Genomic DNA, 17,428 nt, shown 5'->3' on the forward strand with positions numbered 1-17,428 from the left:
GATGGAAGCTGCCTGGGGCCCTTGCTCTAGAGGACTCGCCATTCACATTAGAGATTTTAAAAGATGAATATGGTCCAAATCACAGTTCTCAAAATGCCAATTTTCTAGTGCTTGAGAAAAGAGGTTTGGAATTAATAAACCACCCACTTCTTATGAAGAACAAGTCTGAAGTTGTAAAATCTATTTTAGACTCTATTCAAAAAAGGAGAAAAAAAATCTCATTTTTCACTTAGTTTCCCAGGTCTTGAAAAGCAAACAAACTAATCTGTCATACTTCTTTTTCTCCTGCCTACCTACCCCTTGTCCCCCAAATCACATTTTTACTGGACTTTTCTTTTAAGTCAAGCTAGGGATACTCACTTCATCAACAGACTTAGAGGCATCTATTTTCTTGACTTTCCCCATTTCTTCATATAAGTCAATAATTGGCTTTGTTGACTGAAGATAGGTCTGAATTCTGCAAAAGCAGCACATATTGCAAGGTTCTAAGTATCCACCCGCTCTCCCCCACGTTATGGAACAGCTCAGAGCACAACCCAGACCCAACCCAACCGACTCCCTTACCATCTCCTTAGACCACACACTACATATTTAAGCATGCCAGTTTCTTTTTCTGGACCAAAATGAAGCAGGTATTTAATCTGTGACTCAAGTTCCAAAACGAGCCCAAGGTGGTGATGTGTAAAGTCTGCAAAGTACCTCTTTTCCAAGCTCTCTCTGTTGTCATCACTTCTACCACTACTCTTTCCCCTCTCAAGACACCGTTCAATACAGATCTAAAAAGAGAAATAGTACAAAAAAAAAAAAAAAGATGTGAATTTCACATTTGCCATTCTTTTAACCTGAATGAGAACAAAGTTTGAAGAGATCACAAAAAAACCCTACATTAAAACTAATTTGTCTAATTCATTAATCAACATGCAAAGTCCTTTTAAACTTAAACATGTGGTTCAATTTATATAAACTAGGTTAAATAAGCACAGAGCATAATAAGAATTCATTCATGACTCAGTTTTTCCTGTGTACTTTTTTTTAAACCGCAATAAAAAGAAGATCTGTATGTGTATGCTTCCATCCAGGATATATTATTAACTTATTAGGTATGAATTACATGCCTCAAACTTTGTTCCATTTTGCTTACTTTTTGATAATTCCATAAATATCCAAATATTTAAGAGTCAACATATTTGCATTTGAATAAAGTATCCCTTGTTAATCGTGAATAAACATTCCTTAGTTATAATGCTGTGGTAACATTCTAAAGTCAACTTTGAAGAATAAGTGAAAACATATTTTTGGGGGTTGGAAAAAGAGAGTTACATTTTAAAACAACTCAAAGGCTGCAGCAAGCCTCTCCACCAGAGGCACATTTGCAATTCAGCCCAAGAATAGCCAACTTCCTTCAAGGCAGTTCTTTAGATTCTTATTCTTCCAGGCTGTTGGCATTAATTTAATGAAGTTCTACTGCAGCTGTCAAACAGTCAGGCCTTTTAATTAAATGACTCTGAGAAATTTGGTTATTCAAAGGTATGTCTGGGTATGTTATTAGAAGTCCCAGAAAGAAAAAGAACGCTTTCCTGCTTTTTGCAAGATCATTTCACTCTTAGAAGACAAATCAAGCTATCTTGTATGTTTCTTTAAAAATAGAAAGTTTTCCCAACTTCCCAAAAATGTTGCCCTAACGTCCTAAGGCAAGATACTCTCTGATAAGAGTGCATACCTACGAGGTAACACTGCAGTTTCATTACCTAACATTATTGTAAAAGTCAATTCTTAAAACAAACACAGTACTGCTATTTTGAAAATAAAGCAAATTTTAGGTCCACAAGGTTGCTGATGCCAAATAGTTTCTAATAGTCCAACAGCAATACAGTGCTGTTCCATCCAACCAATTTACCAGTTCAAAGCAATACTGCTGCTGATATAAAAATATAAGTAAAAAATTACTTTGTTTTTCTCTAATAGTTGACCATCAGTTGGTTAAACCCCATGTGGGCAGATGAAGGTCTTCATTACCTCATTATTACAGTCAAAAAACAGAACAAAAGACACTTCTGCCTTCCCATCCATGGTCTTATTCCAACCTTGAAGGTTGTCTTGATTTCTTGGAAACCCATCAATCAAGAATTTATTCTTCTGAGCATTGGCAGCCATTGTCTGATCCATTTCCTAAAAGAAAAGGAAGATTTAGGTTCAATAAAACATTAACAAAATACAACTTCTTAAGGAAGGGGGGGATATATGAGTGTTTGCTTTGTTATTATTATTCTTCAAATCATGAGTAGAGTGGAGGGTGCATGGGGAAAAAAAACAACAACAAGACTTAAAGGAGATGATCAGGCAGGGCCCCTGGGTGGCTCAGTCGGTGAAGCGTCCGACTTTGGCTCCAGTCATAATCTGGCAGTTCATGAGTTTGAGCCCTGCATTGGGCTCTGTGCTGACAGCTCGGATTCTGTGTCTCCCTCACTCTCTGCCCCTTCCCCACTTGCATTCTTTCTCTCAAAAATAAATAAACATTAAAAAAATTTTGGAAGCGGGGGGTGGCGCCTGGGTGGCTCTGTCAGCTAAGCATCCGATTTCAGCTCAGGTCATGATCTCACAGCTTGTGGGTTCGAGCCCCACATCGGGCTCTGTGCTGACAGCTCAGAGCCTGGAGTGTGCTTTGCATTGTGTCTCCCTCTCTCTCTGACCTTCCCCCGCTCACGCTGTCTCTCTCTCTCTCTCTCTCTCTCTCAAAAATAAATGAAGTGTTAAAAAAATTTTCTTTAATTTTTTTAGGTTATAAATTAAAATTAAAAAAAAAAAAAAAAAAAGATGATCCAGTGTAGTAACACGGTCACCTCAAGTTGGTGGAGTTATGGTATATACCCCTTCCCCATTTATACATATTAATAGACATACACAGTTTCTTTTTCATGCAGTTTCTGAATTTTCTACAGTAAGCATATATTACTTTCACATATAGATTCACAAAGTTATAAACAGCAAAAAGAAAATAGGCATTAACCAGTATCTTTGCTCTAGCCACCAGAGACCCTATTCCTTCCTCTCCTCTCTCCCAAGTCATTTTTGCTGTGCTAAGAAGAATGCTACTTCTTGAGGTATTAAGATTCTCTGCAATAATTCAAGTCCAATTGCAAAAAATCCTTGGACAAATATAAAGAGATTGCCAGCATTAATTATTAGCATAAAGTTAATAGTTTTTTCAACTAAAGCTAATTAAGCTACCCAAAACACAGGTAGCAGAGGAAAGAACAGACTCAAGAAAGATAGCAAGAGCAGCACGTTTCACCATCCTGTGCCAGTGTGAATTTGGGCACAATGTGACAATATGTGACAGGAGATGCAGATCTCTAGTCTCCAAATCCTCACCACTGCCAGCCCCCATTGGGTACACACTGACACATGACTTTGACCAACTCCAGAGCAGCCTCTATTCCAGACACCAACATCTAGTCCCCTCAGTGCTCAAACTGTTTCCTAGTTCTTCAAAAAGAGCGAGGGCTGTCAGGCCCCCTAATTCCTTTCTTTGTCTGAGGGTTGGCTTTGTCCCATCATCTAGCTTTTCCAATATTCTCCAATAATACAAAACTATCACAGAATGTTTTTGGGCCCCTGCTATAGCATTTCTACCCCAATTATGGTAGTGGAAGATACCTGAAGAGGTGCATCAATATTCCACCATCACATACATTTACTCGAGGCCTATAACCAGGGAACATGAAGAGCAAAGTCATGGCTCCTGGGGGCTCATAGTTCAGCAGGTAACAAATATGTGTAAGTAAATGTGCTAAGTCCTATGATGAGGTATGAAAGGATGCTATGATAAAACAAAGAAATTAAGCACAAACTACCTGGGAAACTGCTAGAGAGAGCTTTACCAGGGAGGTGGCCATGGAGTCCTAAATAATGAAGTGGCAAGCAGACAGGGATCAAGGTACTCCAAAGAGTGTAAACTGGATAGATAAAGGCTCAGAAATGAGAAAGCATAACAGCTTTGCTGAATCTGAAGTAAGCTGAGACAGTTGAATATTAGGACACATGTAGAGAGTAGTGGGAGATAGGACTAGAAAGTAGGTAGGGGCAAGATTAATGAAGAACTTATTATGTCACACTAAGGAACTGGTTTTTATCCTGGAAGCAACAGAGGACCACTAAGGAATTTTAAGCAGAAGAATATGCTTACATCACCTTCTGGAAAAAAATCACCTTGACTGTACCGTGAAGGACGAGCTAGAAGGGGACAAGCATGGATTAAAGGCAAAAGACTCATGAGGAGGCTCCAATAATGGTCCAGGTAAGAAAAAGAGGATCTGAACTAAGGTGACAGTAGTAATACAGAAAACAGACTAAGTCAAAGAGGGTTAAGAGGAAGATAATCGGGGTGCCTGGATGGCTCAGTCAGTTAAGCATCTGACTCTTGGTTTCGGCTCAAGTCATGATTACGGTTCATGAGTTCAAGCCCCGCTTCAGGCCCTGCACTGATGGTGCAGCATGGAGCCTGTTTGGGATTCTGTATCTCCCTATCTCAGCTCCTTCACCACTTGCACTCTCTCTTGCTCTCTCAAAATAAATAAATAAACTTAAAAAAAGGAAAGTCACTGGAAGATCTGCTCACTGAATGGATTTGGGAAAGTGAAGAAGAGGTGGAAAATACAGGATGGCCCCAGGTTTCTGGCTTGGACAGCTGCACAGATGGCAGAACCATTGACCAGGACAAGAAATAAAAGGTGATCACATTCTAGAGGTTATGCTGATAACGCTGAGATACTTGTCAAATATTCAGATGGATGTCTAGTAGTCAGAAATATAGGTCTGGAGTTCAGAAAAAAAAGATGTGTGCCAGCGCTGTAGGTTTTAGCATTTATTAGCACAGTGAAAGCCTTGGGCATGGCTAAAACCATCCATCACGAAATATATAAAAGGAGAGGAGAACCAAGGATAAAACCCTGAGAAGCATCATGGTTTAGAAACTTGCAGAAGATGAGCTATCAAAGGAAACATAAGAAACAACAGCCACTGAAGTAGGAAAGAATAAAAAAAAATGGTATCACAGAGAACAAAGAAGGTTTGAGAAGATATGAATAGAGTTAACTGCTGTGAGAAAAATGACGACAAATATCCCCTAGATTTGATAAGGAAGAACATTGGTAACAACAGCAAGAATCGTTTCAATGAAGATGGAAATAGTACCTGATTCCAAAGGGTTGAAAAGCAGGAAGTAAAAAAGTGAAAAATGCAGACCACTTTTTCACAGTGCTTAGTGATAAAGTGGAGAAAAAGGCATTAAATCCAGAGAATAGGGGAGGATACACTCTGGAGTGGAAGCAGGTTACTCCCATCTCTGAAACAAAAGGTAAGAATGTGTGTAAATGAGCCACTACTCCTCATCCTCAAGGTTCTGTGGTTCTGTCCTGGTGCTCAGATACCTCTTTTCCATTGGGCTTCAACTATTTCTTACTGTTCTCACTCTTGCATTTCTCCTTCACTATTTCTTATATATGAAAAAACCTGTTAATAAATAGTCTTAGAAATATATAGTGGAGAGTTACCATGTAAATCCAAGATCTCTGTTTTTAAGATGGGACATATTATAATTTCATAGCTATTAATCTTGGCATTTCACACCGAAGATGGTGACACATTCACCAGAAAAGGAAACATCGAAATTGAGAGACCGGTAACAATGAGAGGGTCATGGGAAGCAGGAAAAAAAGGAAGGGGGAGAATGAAGGAAGGAAGAAAGAAGGCTTACAAGAAAACAGAAAAGGGAAAGGACGTGGGGAAGGAAGAAGAGGAGGGGAAGGAAAAAAGGAAGAAGACAGAAATGGAAGTGAGACAATTTCTGCACGTTGGGGAAGGATCAAGTACACACATATGGATGTTAAGTCATCCATAAGTCAGCTGTAGCTGATCCTAGTTCTAGGCAGAGAATGCTTGCTACTGTCCAATTTCTTCCCAGGTGAAAAGTAGAATTTCTCAAACACCGTGACCACCTACCACAAGCAAGAAATTTAGTACTCTCATTTTTTTTTCATTACTCAAAGGAAAGGTAGATTTACTTTCTCATTTCCTTGCTGGTTTGAACTGGTTGGCATTCACTCCTTACCCTCTTTAACAAACTGATGGTTATCTCAACTGGCACAATCTTTCCATCTTTAATGTACTTTTCAATGAGTTCACCATACTGTGAATCTGGGTTCTTCCTTTCATCACGAAGGAGTTCTCCTGCAGAAAGGTGTGTGTAGCCATATTTCTGAAAGGAACAACACATAGGGAAAAAAATTAGAATATATTCAACCCAATGATAGGACTATCAATTTTTTTCCTTCATGTTAATTTCTATATTCTAATTTTTCTACAATAAATAAGCTTTGCTTGTACATTAAACAAATAATTGTTAAAAATTTAAAGAGATTTCATACAATCAAATTTGCTTAAAAAATACTCTTAACCTGGTAGGGCATGGTGGCTACAATGTTCACACACCACAAAATCATCCAGGAATTTGTGTAACTATTCAAGGCATTAACATTTCATTATAATCCCTCACAAAACACAAAGTTTAAATGTCATTAATAATGTTCAAAAATGCATAACAAAAACCTATAGAATTCAAGGCAAAAAAAATAAAAATAAAAAATCCTACCAGTGTTGGCTGTATCCACCTTCTACAAAATCTCTACTTCCATTCCTTAAACTCAACACACCTAAACTGAACTCATCAGGATTTACACTAACCCCATTCTTCTGGTCTGTTCCCTTTCTCAGTAAATAGCACAAGTCCTACCTCCTACACAAAATTAGCTTCGAGAGTGGTCACATTAATCAAATAGAGCCTTCTCTACCTATCACTGTATCACTGTCTCTCTACCTAGACCAGTACCTTCCTTACCTTTCTTCAAAGTCCACTGCCTCTTCCTCCTCTAGTTGCAACTAGAGGTCTCATCTGTAAATTGGGAATACACATAGCTATTTTATAAGTTATGGCTAAATAAGATAATGTATATACATTGCCTACCAAAAAGCCTACACATAGCAGGGGATAAAAGTCACCAATTACTTCAATGCTATTATGAAGATACTTATCTTAAATAAGCTAGAAGCATTTTTTATATTATATATACACCATTTTATATGTGTGTACATAAACACCCACACATGCATATGTACTCATTTTGATGGTTTTTATAGAAAGACCAATCAAGAGGCTTAACTGAGGTAATAGCTATGAATAGCCAACGAAAAATCAGTAGTATAATTATGACTGTGATGATCATTATTATGTAGGACTTACAAATGATACACTAGGTGCAGGGTACAGGGTAGTAGTTGAATTAAGTCATATAAAATGCTACAGTATTGTGGGCGCCTGGGCGGTTCAGTCAGTTAAGTGTCCGACTCTTGGTTTCGGCTCAGGTCAGGTCATGACCTCACAGTTCATGAGTTCAAGCCCCGCATCAGGCTTCAGGCTCTGCCCTAACAGCACGGAGACTGCCTGGGATTCTCTCTCTGCCCCTCCTCTGCTCTGTCTCTCAAAATAAATACACAAAAAAAACAAAAAACAACAACAAAAAAGCTACAGTATTGCTCTGCCATTTCCCCATGACTGGAATGAGAAAACAATGCTGATCTAAGAGACCATTCTGAATAATGAAAAGCTTCTTCCCCTACATGAACATATACATTCCCTTTTATTAAATCAAAAGAACTATAGAATCTTTTTTAGTTTTTATTTATTTATTTTGAGAGAGAGAGAGAGACCATGTGAGTGGAAGGAGGGGCAGAGAGAGGAGGAGAGAGAATCCCAAGCAGGCTCCACAGTCAGCGCAGAGCCCAACACGGAGCTCCATCCAACAAACCCATGAGATCATAACCTGAGCAGAAATCAAGAGTCAGATGCTTACTGGGCCACCCAGGTACCCCTAAAATCTATTTTTACAACGTTTTTACTCTCAAATATCAGGGCATTCAGAACTATATTCAATTTTTGGTTACAAAAATCATCTCTCCCCAAATTCTTAAGACTCCCTAAATGAGACTTTATCTCATGCATACTTAAGTGTGCAATAAACGTTTAAGATCTTAAATTTATCTTTAATTCCAACATTAAGATTTGAGGAAGCCTACAATCCCACCTCCTACTTTTAAAGTACAATGTTTCAGGGCACCTAGGTGATTCAGTTGGTTAAGGTCTGACTTCAGCTCAGGTCATGATCTCGCTGGGTTTGTGAGTTCGAGCCCCGTGTCGGGCTCTGTGCTAACACCTCAGAGCCTGGAGCCTCCTTCAGATTCTGTGTCTCCTCCTCTCTCTGCCCCTCCCATGCTCATGCTCTGTCTCTATCTCTCAATAATAAATAAATGCTAAAAAAATAAAAAATAAAGTACAATGTTTCAATTGCACTCATAAAAACTCTCTCAATTACCCAGGTTATGGTGAGTCTTCTTTTTTTGGATTACAGAAGCCTTACATTCTTTACCCCTTTTCTATTTCCAAACATCGTTGGCTAAACTTACTCTTGCCGAACTAGTTCTAAGCTAGCAGTAAGGTAGTCAGCAAAGGAAAACAAACTCTAAATAGTTTATTTGCTGACTAAAATTGGGCATAAAGTTGGAGGAGAATAAACAAAACCGCAGCGTCACTCATGTCTCTTAGTCACACAGTCCCTACCATTAGAATTATCAAAAGTGTATTTAGTTGTTATAATAGGGTTTAAAGAAAAAAAAACCCTCCCATCGTTTACAGAAAATGGAAATACAAAATGTTTAATTATTTAAACTGTTATTTTAAAATTATTTCCACACACCATTTTTAAATGCCTACTTTGATCACCAAGCATAAGCAAACTTCTGAAAATGGGTGTTGTAGAAAAGGCCTTATAAAAAAAATGAGGCGTGACCCACTTTCCCACTCACTATTACAATTTTCAAAAAGCAGTTTGCAACTAGTGTCCATAAAATTTAATAGCAGTCCCATTTCCTACAGTTTACTTTGTTTTCTGCTTGGAAGTCTATGCTTGCTGGATGTTCTCATCTGGTCTAGAGATTATAGCATATGGTAATATTGAATAAATGCAGAGACAAACAGTACTAAACAATGGCAAATGCTTAGTGAAACACAAACCACACAGATCGCTCTGTACAGATTGCCTCTGCTGCATGAACAACATACATTTAGAAGCCCAGCTAGCAATTTAGAAATTAGTATATACAGTGTTTATTTCCTGACACTGGAGCACTCAAATTTGCAAGCTCTATATTGCATTAAAGTAGGTTTTGGCATATCACTTTTTTAAAAGAGAAACTAGTTGTAAACTGAAGTATACAAATGATATTTAAAAAAAAAAAAATCACACACAGTTGGTCAAAAAGAGAGAAAACAACCTTATCTGCAAAGTCTAAGGAAACAAGGAATTCAAATTAGAACGATGTCAAATCTATACATGTGTCTTCCTACTGTTCATTCACATTCCATCTTTAAAAATCCTCTATTTACCACTTTTTTATATTTTTCTTAAGGATTTTGCTGAAGCTTTCCTCTTACCACAGAGTTTCTACAACAAAAAGCAACTATCACTTACACACTAGCTATTATGGTATTTTAATAACAACTAGACTTTAAAGAGCATGTTTTTAAAGCATTCTGTTGTCATTAAGTAGTCACTGATGCCAATTCTGAGGAAAGCAAGAATGGCTTTTTCTCAGGCTTAACCAAAACTCTTTCACATTCTCTGAATTTCCTAGCAATTAAAACCTAGTGGGTCACTACTGCAGTCTTAAGAACAACATTCAAAACCACAGCAGGTTATAAATACTATAAACTACAATAAATACAATTACAAGCTACTATTCAACTAAAAATAGTTTTCTAGTGACAAATATATAAACTCAATTCATTTAGAGTAACGGTCTAAATTTTTTACTTTCATTTTCTCCTTTAAGAAACTGAAAACTCAATAAATTTTTATAAACCATATACTAAGACTTGGAAGGAGGGAAAAAAAAGCACCATGTTCTCAATAAGGACAGAATGGCACTCTGTGTAATTATAACTAGGTGAAGGTTGACAATTTATGGTATCAAATCTCCAATCATCTTGATGGACTTCTCTCCCTTCTTAGCAATCATCTTTCCTTCTTTCTAAATTTAGGTAATGTGGTGTTATGTGAACAAAGACAACGATAAAAACAATAAAAAAACAAAACCACAACGAAAAAAAGAGTTCAAGGTAAAAATGATGCATAAATGGCAAGTCCTTGGAAGCAAGAAGAGATCCAGATGCCAGACACCTCCTCCTGTTAGTGTGGCAATTAGAAAGTACCACAGACTGTGACTGAGCCTCACAAGAGAGGGAACATAGCACATATATTAGCTACAAATATACATATATGGATATATATATGGATATATATACATATACATATATATACATATATATACATATACATATATATCTTTTTAATTTTTTTAATATTTTTAATTTTTTTTAATATTTATTTTTGAGAAACAGAGTGAGACAAAGTGTGAGCAGGGGAGGGGCAGGGGAGGGGCAGGCTCCAGGCTCCAAGCAAGCAGTCAGCACTGTGAGATCATGACCTGAGTCGAAGTCGGACGCTCAACGGACTGAGCCACCCAGGTGCCCTGCTACAAATATATTTTTAATGCAACTGTGTGAGTTAAAATTACTGGGTATCCTTTAAATAGTGGATGCATCTTTAAAGCATTTAAGACTAAGTTTACTTTGCATTCCTTATAAGATTAGTGACCCTTAAAATCTAAATTTTGGTTCTGTACTGTCAACAATGTACCTTCAGCAGCACACCCAGAAATGCTACAAGGACTATCCCAAGCCATCCAGACTCACTAGTCTGGTGCCTGCTGCAAACAATAGCTTTAGAGCCTACAGCCTCCCAGCAACACTTTATGTAAGGCTCTCATTTATTTCAAAGGCATTTCCAATAGAACTTTTTCCAATTACTCTAAATGAGATGTCTGATAAGGACCTTCCAAGAACAGAATCTGCCAGTCTTGGGGAACTTACTTTACTTGGAATGTAAAAACTGCTGCACAGTGCCCAGATGCTTAAAACTGGTCAAACGTTTAAGGTTCCTTCCAGTTTTACCTATAGAGGGTTAGAGAAAAGGTCTTTCCTATAATCACCATTAAAGAAAGGTTAGCATTAAAAGAAAGGAAAAAAAACAACTGTTCAGTGCAAGAAACGCTGAGCGTAATAGTTGATTTAAATTGCTAGTAGATTTCCAATCTCATTTTTAGTCTGCCCTTGCTGTATTTCCAAATGCATGAATTGCACTTCACCATGCCTATTTAATTGCAAATCTACATATTAACTATAAACTACAGAAATTATAAACTGAGCTAAATCTTTTCTTAAACAAAAAGCTTTAGCAGACAGATTTTAAATTAACATGAAGCATACTTCTTTTTCTAATTAAAGAATGATATTTTAAAAGCTTGTACCCTGAAAAGAGGGATATAATCCATTCAACTGCACACAAATACAACACTATTCGTTTTCCTCAATGTTTTGCTCTTCCTAGAAGACAACCTTAATTCAGGCAATACTTGGAACTTAATTTAAATCCATAAATATGTATTGAGTGCCTATGAAGTGCCAGGCAATGTGCTGATTTCAGGGGAAGTAAACAGGATGCAATAGTGACTTGTACATTAAAGTGACTTGAGCTGTACGATTAACTAGTAAGACAATTCTTCATCTTGCATAGCTTTTCCTAAGGAATTCAGTCTTTACCAGCACTGTCTGCTGGGGGAAGAAGTTGATTCTTCAGAGGCAGTGCAAGAAGACAGAACAATAAACAAAACTCAGAGCAAAGGTGAGTTAGAAGCCACCCAATACTGTTTCCCCATTTCTGTAAGCCTGCATATTCCTCTAACAGTTTCCAAAAATCCTCAGATAACTGAGGATTTGGGTACCTGACTTATATACCAAATGGTCCCTATAGCAACTGTGAATTGGAATTTTCACACTCCAATTTCATTCCAGTTGGTCATTTCCAGTATTTTTCTTTTAATTCATCTCATTCATTCTGAATCAATCTGTCTTCCCTACATTAGAAGGGCATGGAAAATGGTCAAAGATGGAGACCAGGCCCAGAAACCTCATGGGATTCCAGGAGCTCAGGGGCAGTAATTTGAAAACTTCCAACATTAATGGATAGGTACAGATGTCTTGTTAATCTTAGAAAACACTCTCTGGGGGCGCCTGGGTGGCTCAGTCGGTTGGGCATACAACTTCGGCCCAGGTCATGATCTCACGGTTCGTGAGTTCGAGCCCCGCATCAGGCTCTGGGCTGACAGCTTAGAGCCTGGAGCCCACTTTGGATTCTGTGTCTCCCTCTGTCTGCCCCTCCGCTGCTTGCACTCTGTCTCCCACATTGTCTCAAAAATAAACCTTAAGAAGAAAAATTAAAAAAAAAAAAAAAAAGAAAACACTCTCTGAGCTTATTAACTGAATGATCAATTCTTATAGTCACTGTAGAGCCTACAAGCTACACACTCATATCACTAAAACCCAAATATTGTTGCAGGTGGCCTAAGAGCCTAGAGTTCAATTAATTCATTTCCTGTGAGAACACTTGGAGGACATAAATGAAACCACTTACATGAAGCCCTTGCCTCTCTATTTCACCTTAGGAAAGAGAGTTTTTAAAATATTAAGCAGGCCTAATTGTATTTCTTATTTTTAAAAAATAAATAACATTAAAATCAGAATATCATTTACCTGGGGAATACCAAAAGTAATAAAGCCACCCTAAGAGATACTTGAGAATGCGATTTGTAAAAAGACTCAAAATAACCACAACATTTTGGGGCACCTGAGTGCTCATGGTTAAGCGTCCAACTTCAGCTCAGGTCATGATCTCATGGCTCATGAGTTTGAGCCCCACGTTGGGCTCTGTGCTGACAGCTCAGAGCCTGGAGCCTGCTTCAGATTCTGTCTCTCTCTCTCTCTCTCTCTCTCTCTCTCTCTCTCTCCTCCTCCTCCTCCCCGGCTGACACTCTGTGTCTCTCTCTCTCAAAAATAAATAAAAAACATTATGGGGCACCTGAGTGGCTCAGTCGGTTAAGCATCTGACTTCAGCTCAGGTCATGATCTTGCAATTTGAGAGTTCGAGCCCTGCATCGGGCTCTGTGTTGACAGCTCAGAGCCTAGAGCCAGCTCCAGATTCTGTGCCTCCCTCTCTCTCTGCTCCTCTCCACCTTGCACTCTGTCTCTCACTCTCTCAAAAGTAAATAAACATTAAAAAATTAAAAATAAATAAATAAGTAACATTAAAAAAAGTTTTTAAATAACCACATTTTAATAGCTCAGGTTCTCCTTAAGGGTTAGAATTTATCTGGATTTACGAATCAACTTGAGTAAAATGTGCAAAGGATAACAAACTCTGAATTCAATAATATATGCAAACATAGCATTTGAGCATCTGCAAAATTACCATACTAATGGCAAAATGGAGCTACAGAAATACAGAATCCAGCAACAACCACAAGAAAAGAACCTTGCATGAAGTCATGTACTCAGAACACCGAACTGAAAGTTAAGGGATCAAGTCTTAAAATTAAACGCTCACAACCCTGTGTGACACTGGAAAATTTATGTAACCTTAGAGCTCAGTTTCTTCATCTGTAAAACAGAATTATTATTTACATTACCAGAAATAATACCTACACTACACTATCAGCTGCAGCATAGTATCATTAGCTATTACAACTAGAGGTGTCTCCTAAAGAACATACTCCTAAAAACATTGCTAGATGCAAGACCTACTATGAGAGCGCAAACTCCCAGATCCCATTCCAGTTATTCCAAAGTCCACAATAATCAGTGGCTACCCTAACAAATTACACACCAACAAAGGAAAAGTACTACCAAACTGGCTCAACAGCATACGAAATGTACACAGGAAAGGAACAAAAGCAATAATAACAACTAAGTATAGAACAAGTATAGTATGATAAATGACAGTCCAATCCACTATGCAAATAGCCTCAAATACAGAGTCTCCAACAAATGGCAACAGTGATATATTTGAATACATTTAAAAATTTATGAGAACCAACAAGAATTTATCTTGCTTACTATCTTCTTATAAACAAACAGATCAATTTCAAACCCACTAGCAATGACTAATTAGAAAATAGACATTTTAAAAAAGATCCTATTCAAAACAGCAATAGAAACATAAATTTAGGATTAAGCCTACAACTAACGTGTAAAAATTATATAAAGAAATTAGAAACCCTTGAAACTATTATTATTAAAAGATGGTATGGGGCGCTGCCTTGCTGGCTCAGCCAGAAGCAAAGAGCATGTGACCCTTGATCTTGGGGTTGTGAGTTTGAGCCTCATGTTGGGCAAAAAACTGACTTAAAAAAATAAATCTTTTTAATAAATAAATAAACAAGGCATTCTTTGCTTCTGTGTTCCTGAACAAAAAGATGCAATACTGTTAAGTATTTTAAAATTCCACAAATTAATCTATGAATTTATTGCAACCTCAATCAAAATTCAACTGGAATTGATTTTTTAATGAAACCTAATGAACGGATTCTCAAGTTTATCAGAGTAAATGTGAGAAGAGAATGGCCAAAACTGAAAATAATTTTAACAACTACAAGTGGGACTTGTCCCACCACGTGGCATAAAATATTATAAAACTACAGTAATTAAAACAGTATACTAGTATAAAAATAGGCAAAGAGAACAATGAAAGTGAACAGTCCAGAAACAGAGCCAAGTAAGTATAAATGGGTATTCAATAAATGACAGACTTAGCATCTAAAATTCAAGGAATGGGGGCGCCTGGCTGGCTCAGTTGGTACAGTGTGCAACTCTTGATCTTGGGGCTGTGAGTTTGAGCCCCATATTGGCATAGAGTAAAACTCAACACAGAAAAGAACTATTTGATAAATGATACTTGTGCAACTAGGTACCCTGGGAAAAAATTAAATTAGATACCCACATCATACCATATGCAAAATTAAAACAACACAAGCAAAAAAACTCTATGACAGTACTGGAGGAAAATAATCCTGAGAGAAAAAGGCATTCTAAAACAAGAACCAAGTCAGTTAAGGTTTATGTTTGACAACATAAATAATAAACACTTAATGAACAAAGAAAAATATCATAAATATAATCAAATAACAGGCTAGAGCATGGAAGAAAATGTTTTCACCATACAAAGGTGACAGGGTAACATACACTGTACATAAAGAGATATACTCAGGCACCTGGGTGGCTCAGTCAGTTAAGCATCTGAATCTTGATTTCGGCTCAGGTCATGATCTCATGGATTGTGAGATTGAACCCCAAGTCAGGGAGTCCTGACAGCGTGGAGCCTGCTTGGGATTCTCTCTCTCCCTCTCTTTCTCTGCCCCTCCCTAACTCGCGCACATGCACACATGTGTCTCTCTCAAGATAAATAAATAAACTTTAAAAAATCACACTAACAAATAAAGAAAAAAATACAGGAATGGGCAAAGGATAAGAATAAACAATTCACAGAAAAGAAGAAAAGAACAGATGTTCAACCTCACTGGTAATCACGAAAATTTAAATTAAAACAATGTGATTCATTTTCCACCCATCAGATTGGTTAAAATAAAAAGGCTGTTATATCTGGCTTTTGCAAGAATGGAGGTGGGGGTGGGGAGGAACCATACTTTGCAGAAGTGTAAACTAGTTCAGCCTTTTTTGAGAGCAATTTAGCAGAATCTATCAAAATTTAAGTCTGCATACCCTCTGGTCCATTTCTAGGAGTTGTGCTACTGAAATAGTTGTACATGTACACAAAGACATTACATAAATGAATGTTCACATAAGCATCATCTGTAAACAGAAAATCAAAATGTTCACCAATATATGAATATACCACTAAATATACCACTGTATATATTATGAATGAAGTAGAGCTATCTGTAAGTTCTGATATGGAAAGCTATCCAAGATACACTGTTAGGGAAAAAAATGCAAGTCAAAAACAATAGGCAATGTGTGTGCACGTATGTGCACATGCATTGTATCTGTGTATAGATACATCAAAAAAGGAAAAGAAAGGCACGCACAAAAAAATTGATGTGATTACATAATCTGAGGTTAAGGAGAACTTTCACTTTTACTTTACGTACTTTCAAATGTTTGACTCTTTTATAATGTACATATATATGTATAAACTTTTTAAAGTTTTAATTTAATATACATATACATATGCTTTTACATAAAGCATATATACTAACCACCCATTTCTAAATGGCAAATATCACAAAGAAAAATTCATAACTTAAATGTTTATTAATATAAAATCCTAACAAAACAGCAAAATGAAATTCAAAGTAGCCTCACATTAAAGATAAAAATCCCTATGTTAAAAAAAAAATCTAATTTCAAGAAAAAAGAGAAACAGGACTTGTGCAATCAAAAACTTACTTAAAATTTAAAACTAAATCATTGTAGAGAATAGCAAAAATCAATTCAAATGTTTGAACAAAAATTTCCCTGGAAAGGGACCCATTTCTTAAACAAAGGAGAAACAAAAGTATAATATAGCAACACAAAAACATACTGCATGGGCATGAAGTCAAGAGTTATAGGAGACAGAAAACAGTCCAGTTTTATAGCCTAGAAACAGATGGAAATTTAGAGACAACACTCAGTTAAGAATCCAAAAAGCACATCAGCAAAGGTTTAAAAGGAAACATTTTAATGAAGCCCTACTCTAGACACTAGGGTTCAAAACTATAAGCAAGTTGTTCTGGGAAGGACACCTTCATGGCAAAGACAACATACTCACACTACTTCTAGTCTCCAGGGCACTTTCAGACTGTTATTGTGCCAAGCAATATCTCTCAATTGATTCCTTATACATAATTAATCTTGCTTAGACAACAAAGAACCATCTTCATTTTGATATACCAATCTGTGTTAATAGAAGAAAGTGCAAGCAAAACCACTATTAGGCTTGAAAAGGTAGTGCATGTTTTTAAAATTCGGGGGTATAAAGTTCAGTTTATTACATTTTGCTCAATATTAAATTAAAGTCAGCAAAACAAATGAATAAACAAAGCAAAAGAAGAATCTGATCTCCAGATACAGAGAATAAACTGATGACTGCCAAAGGGAAGGAGGATGGGCAAAATGGGTAAAGGGAAGTAGGAGACACAGGCTTCCAGTTATGGAACAAATAAGTTATGAGAATAAAAGATAAAGCATAGGGAACATAGTCAATAATATTGTAATAGCACTGAATAGTGACAGATGGTGGCTATACTTGTGGTGAGCATAGCATAACCTATAGATGCTGAATCACTATGCTGGACACCTGAAACTAATGTAACATCATTGTGCACCAACAATCAATCAATTAATCAATAAAAGTCAGTCTAAGAA

At 37.0% G+C, this 17,428-nt stretch overlaps 1 protein-coding gene across 1 annotated transcript in view; it reads right to left on the bottom strand.

Moving 5' to 3' along the window:
- CMPK1 (cytidine/uridine monophosphate kinase 1) overlaps positions 1-17,428 on the bottom strand; it is a 35,333-nt gene that overhangs the window by 2,726 nt on the left and 15,179 nt on the right. Inside the window, exons 2-5 of the mRNA XM_047872694.1 lie at positions 6,110-6,256; positions 2,017-2,169; positions 700-776; positions 361-457 (exon numbers count right to left, since the gene is read on the bottom strand). Of these exons, the coding sequence (XP_047728650.1) occupies positions 361-457; positions 700-776; positions 2,017-2,169; positions 6,110-6,256 (474 nt within the window). The remainder of the gene's footprint in view (positions 1-360; positions 458-699; positions 777-2,016; positions 2,170-6,109; positions 6,257-17,428) is intronic.

The sequence above is a fragment of the Prionailurus viverrinus genome, chromosome C1, assembly GCF_022837055.1.
Source record: "Prionailurus viverrinus isolate Anna chromosome C1, UM_Priviv_1.0, whole genome shotgun sequence".
NCBI lineage: Eukaryota > Metazoa > Chordata > Mammalia > Carnivora > Felidae > Prionailurus > Prionailurus viverrinus.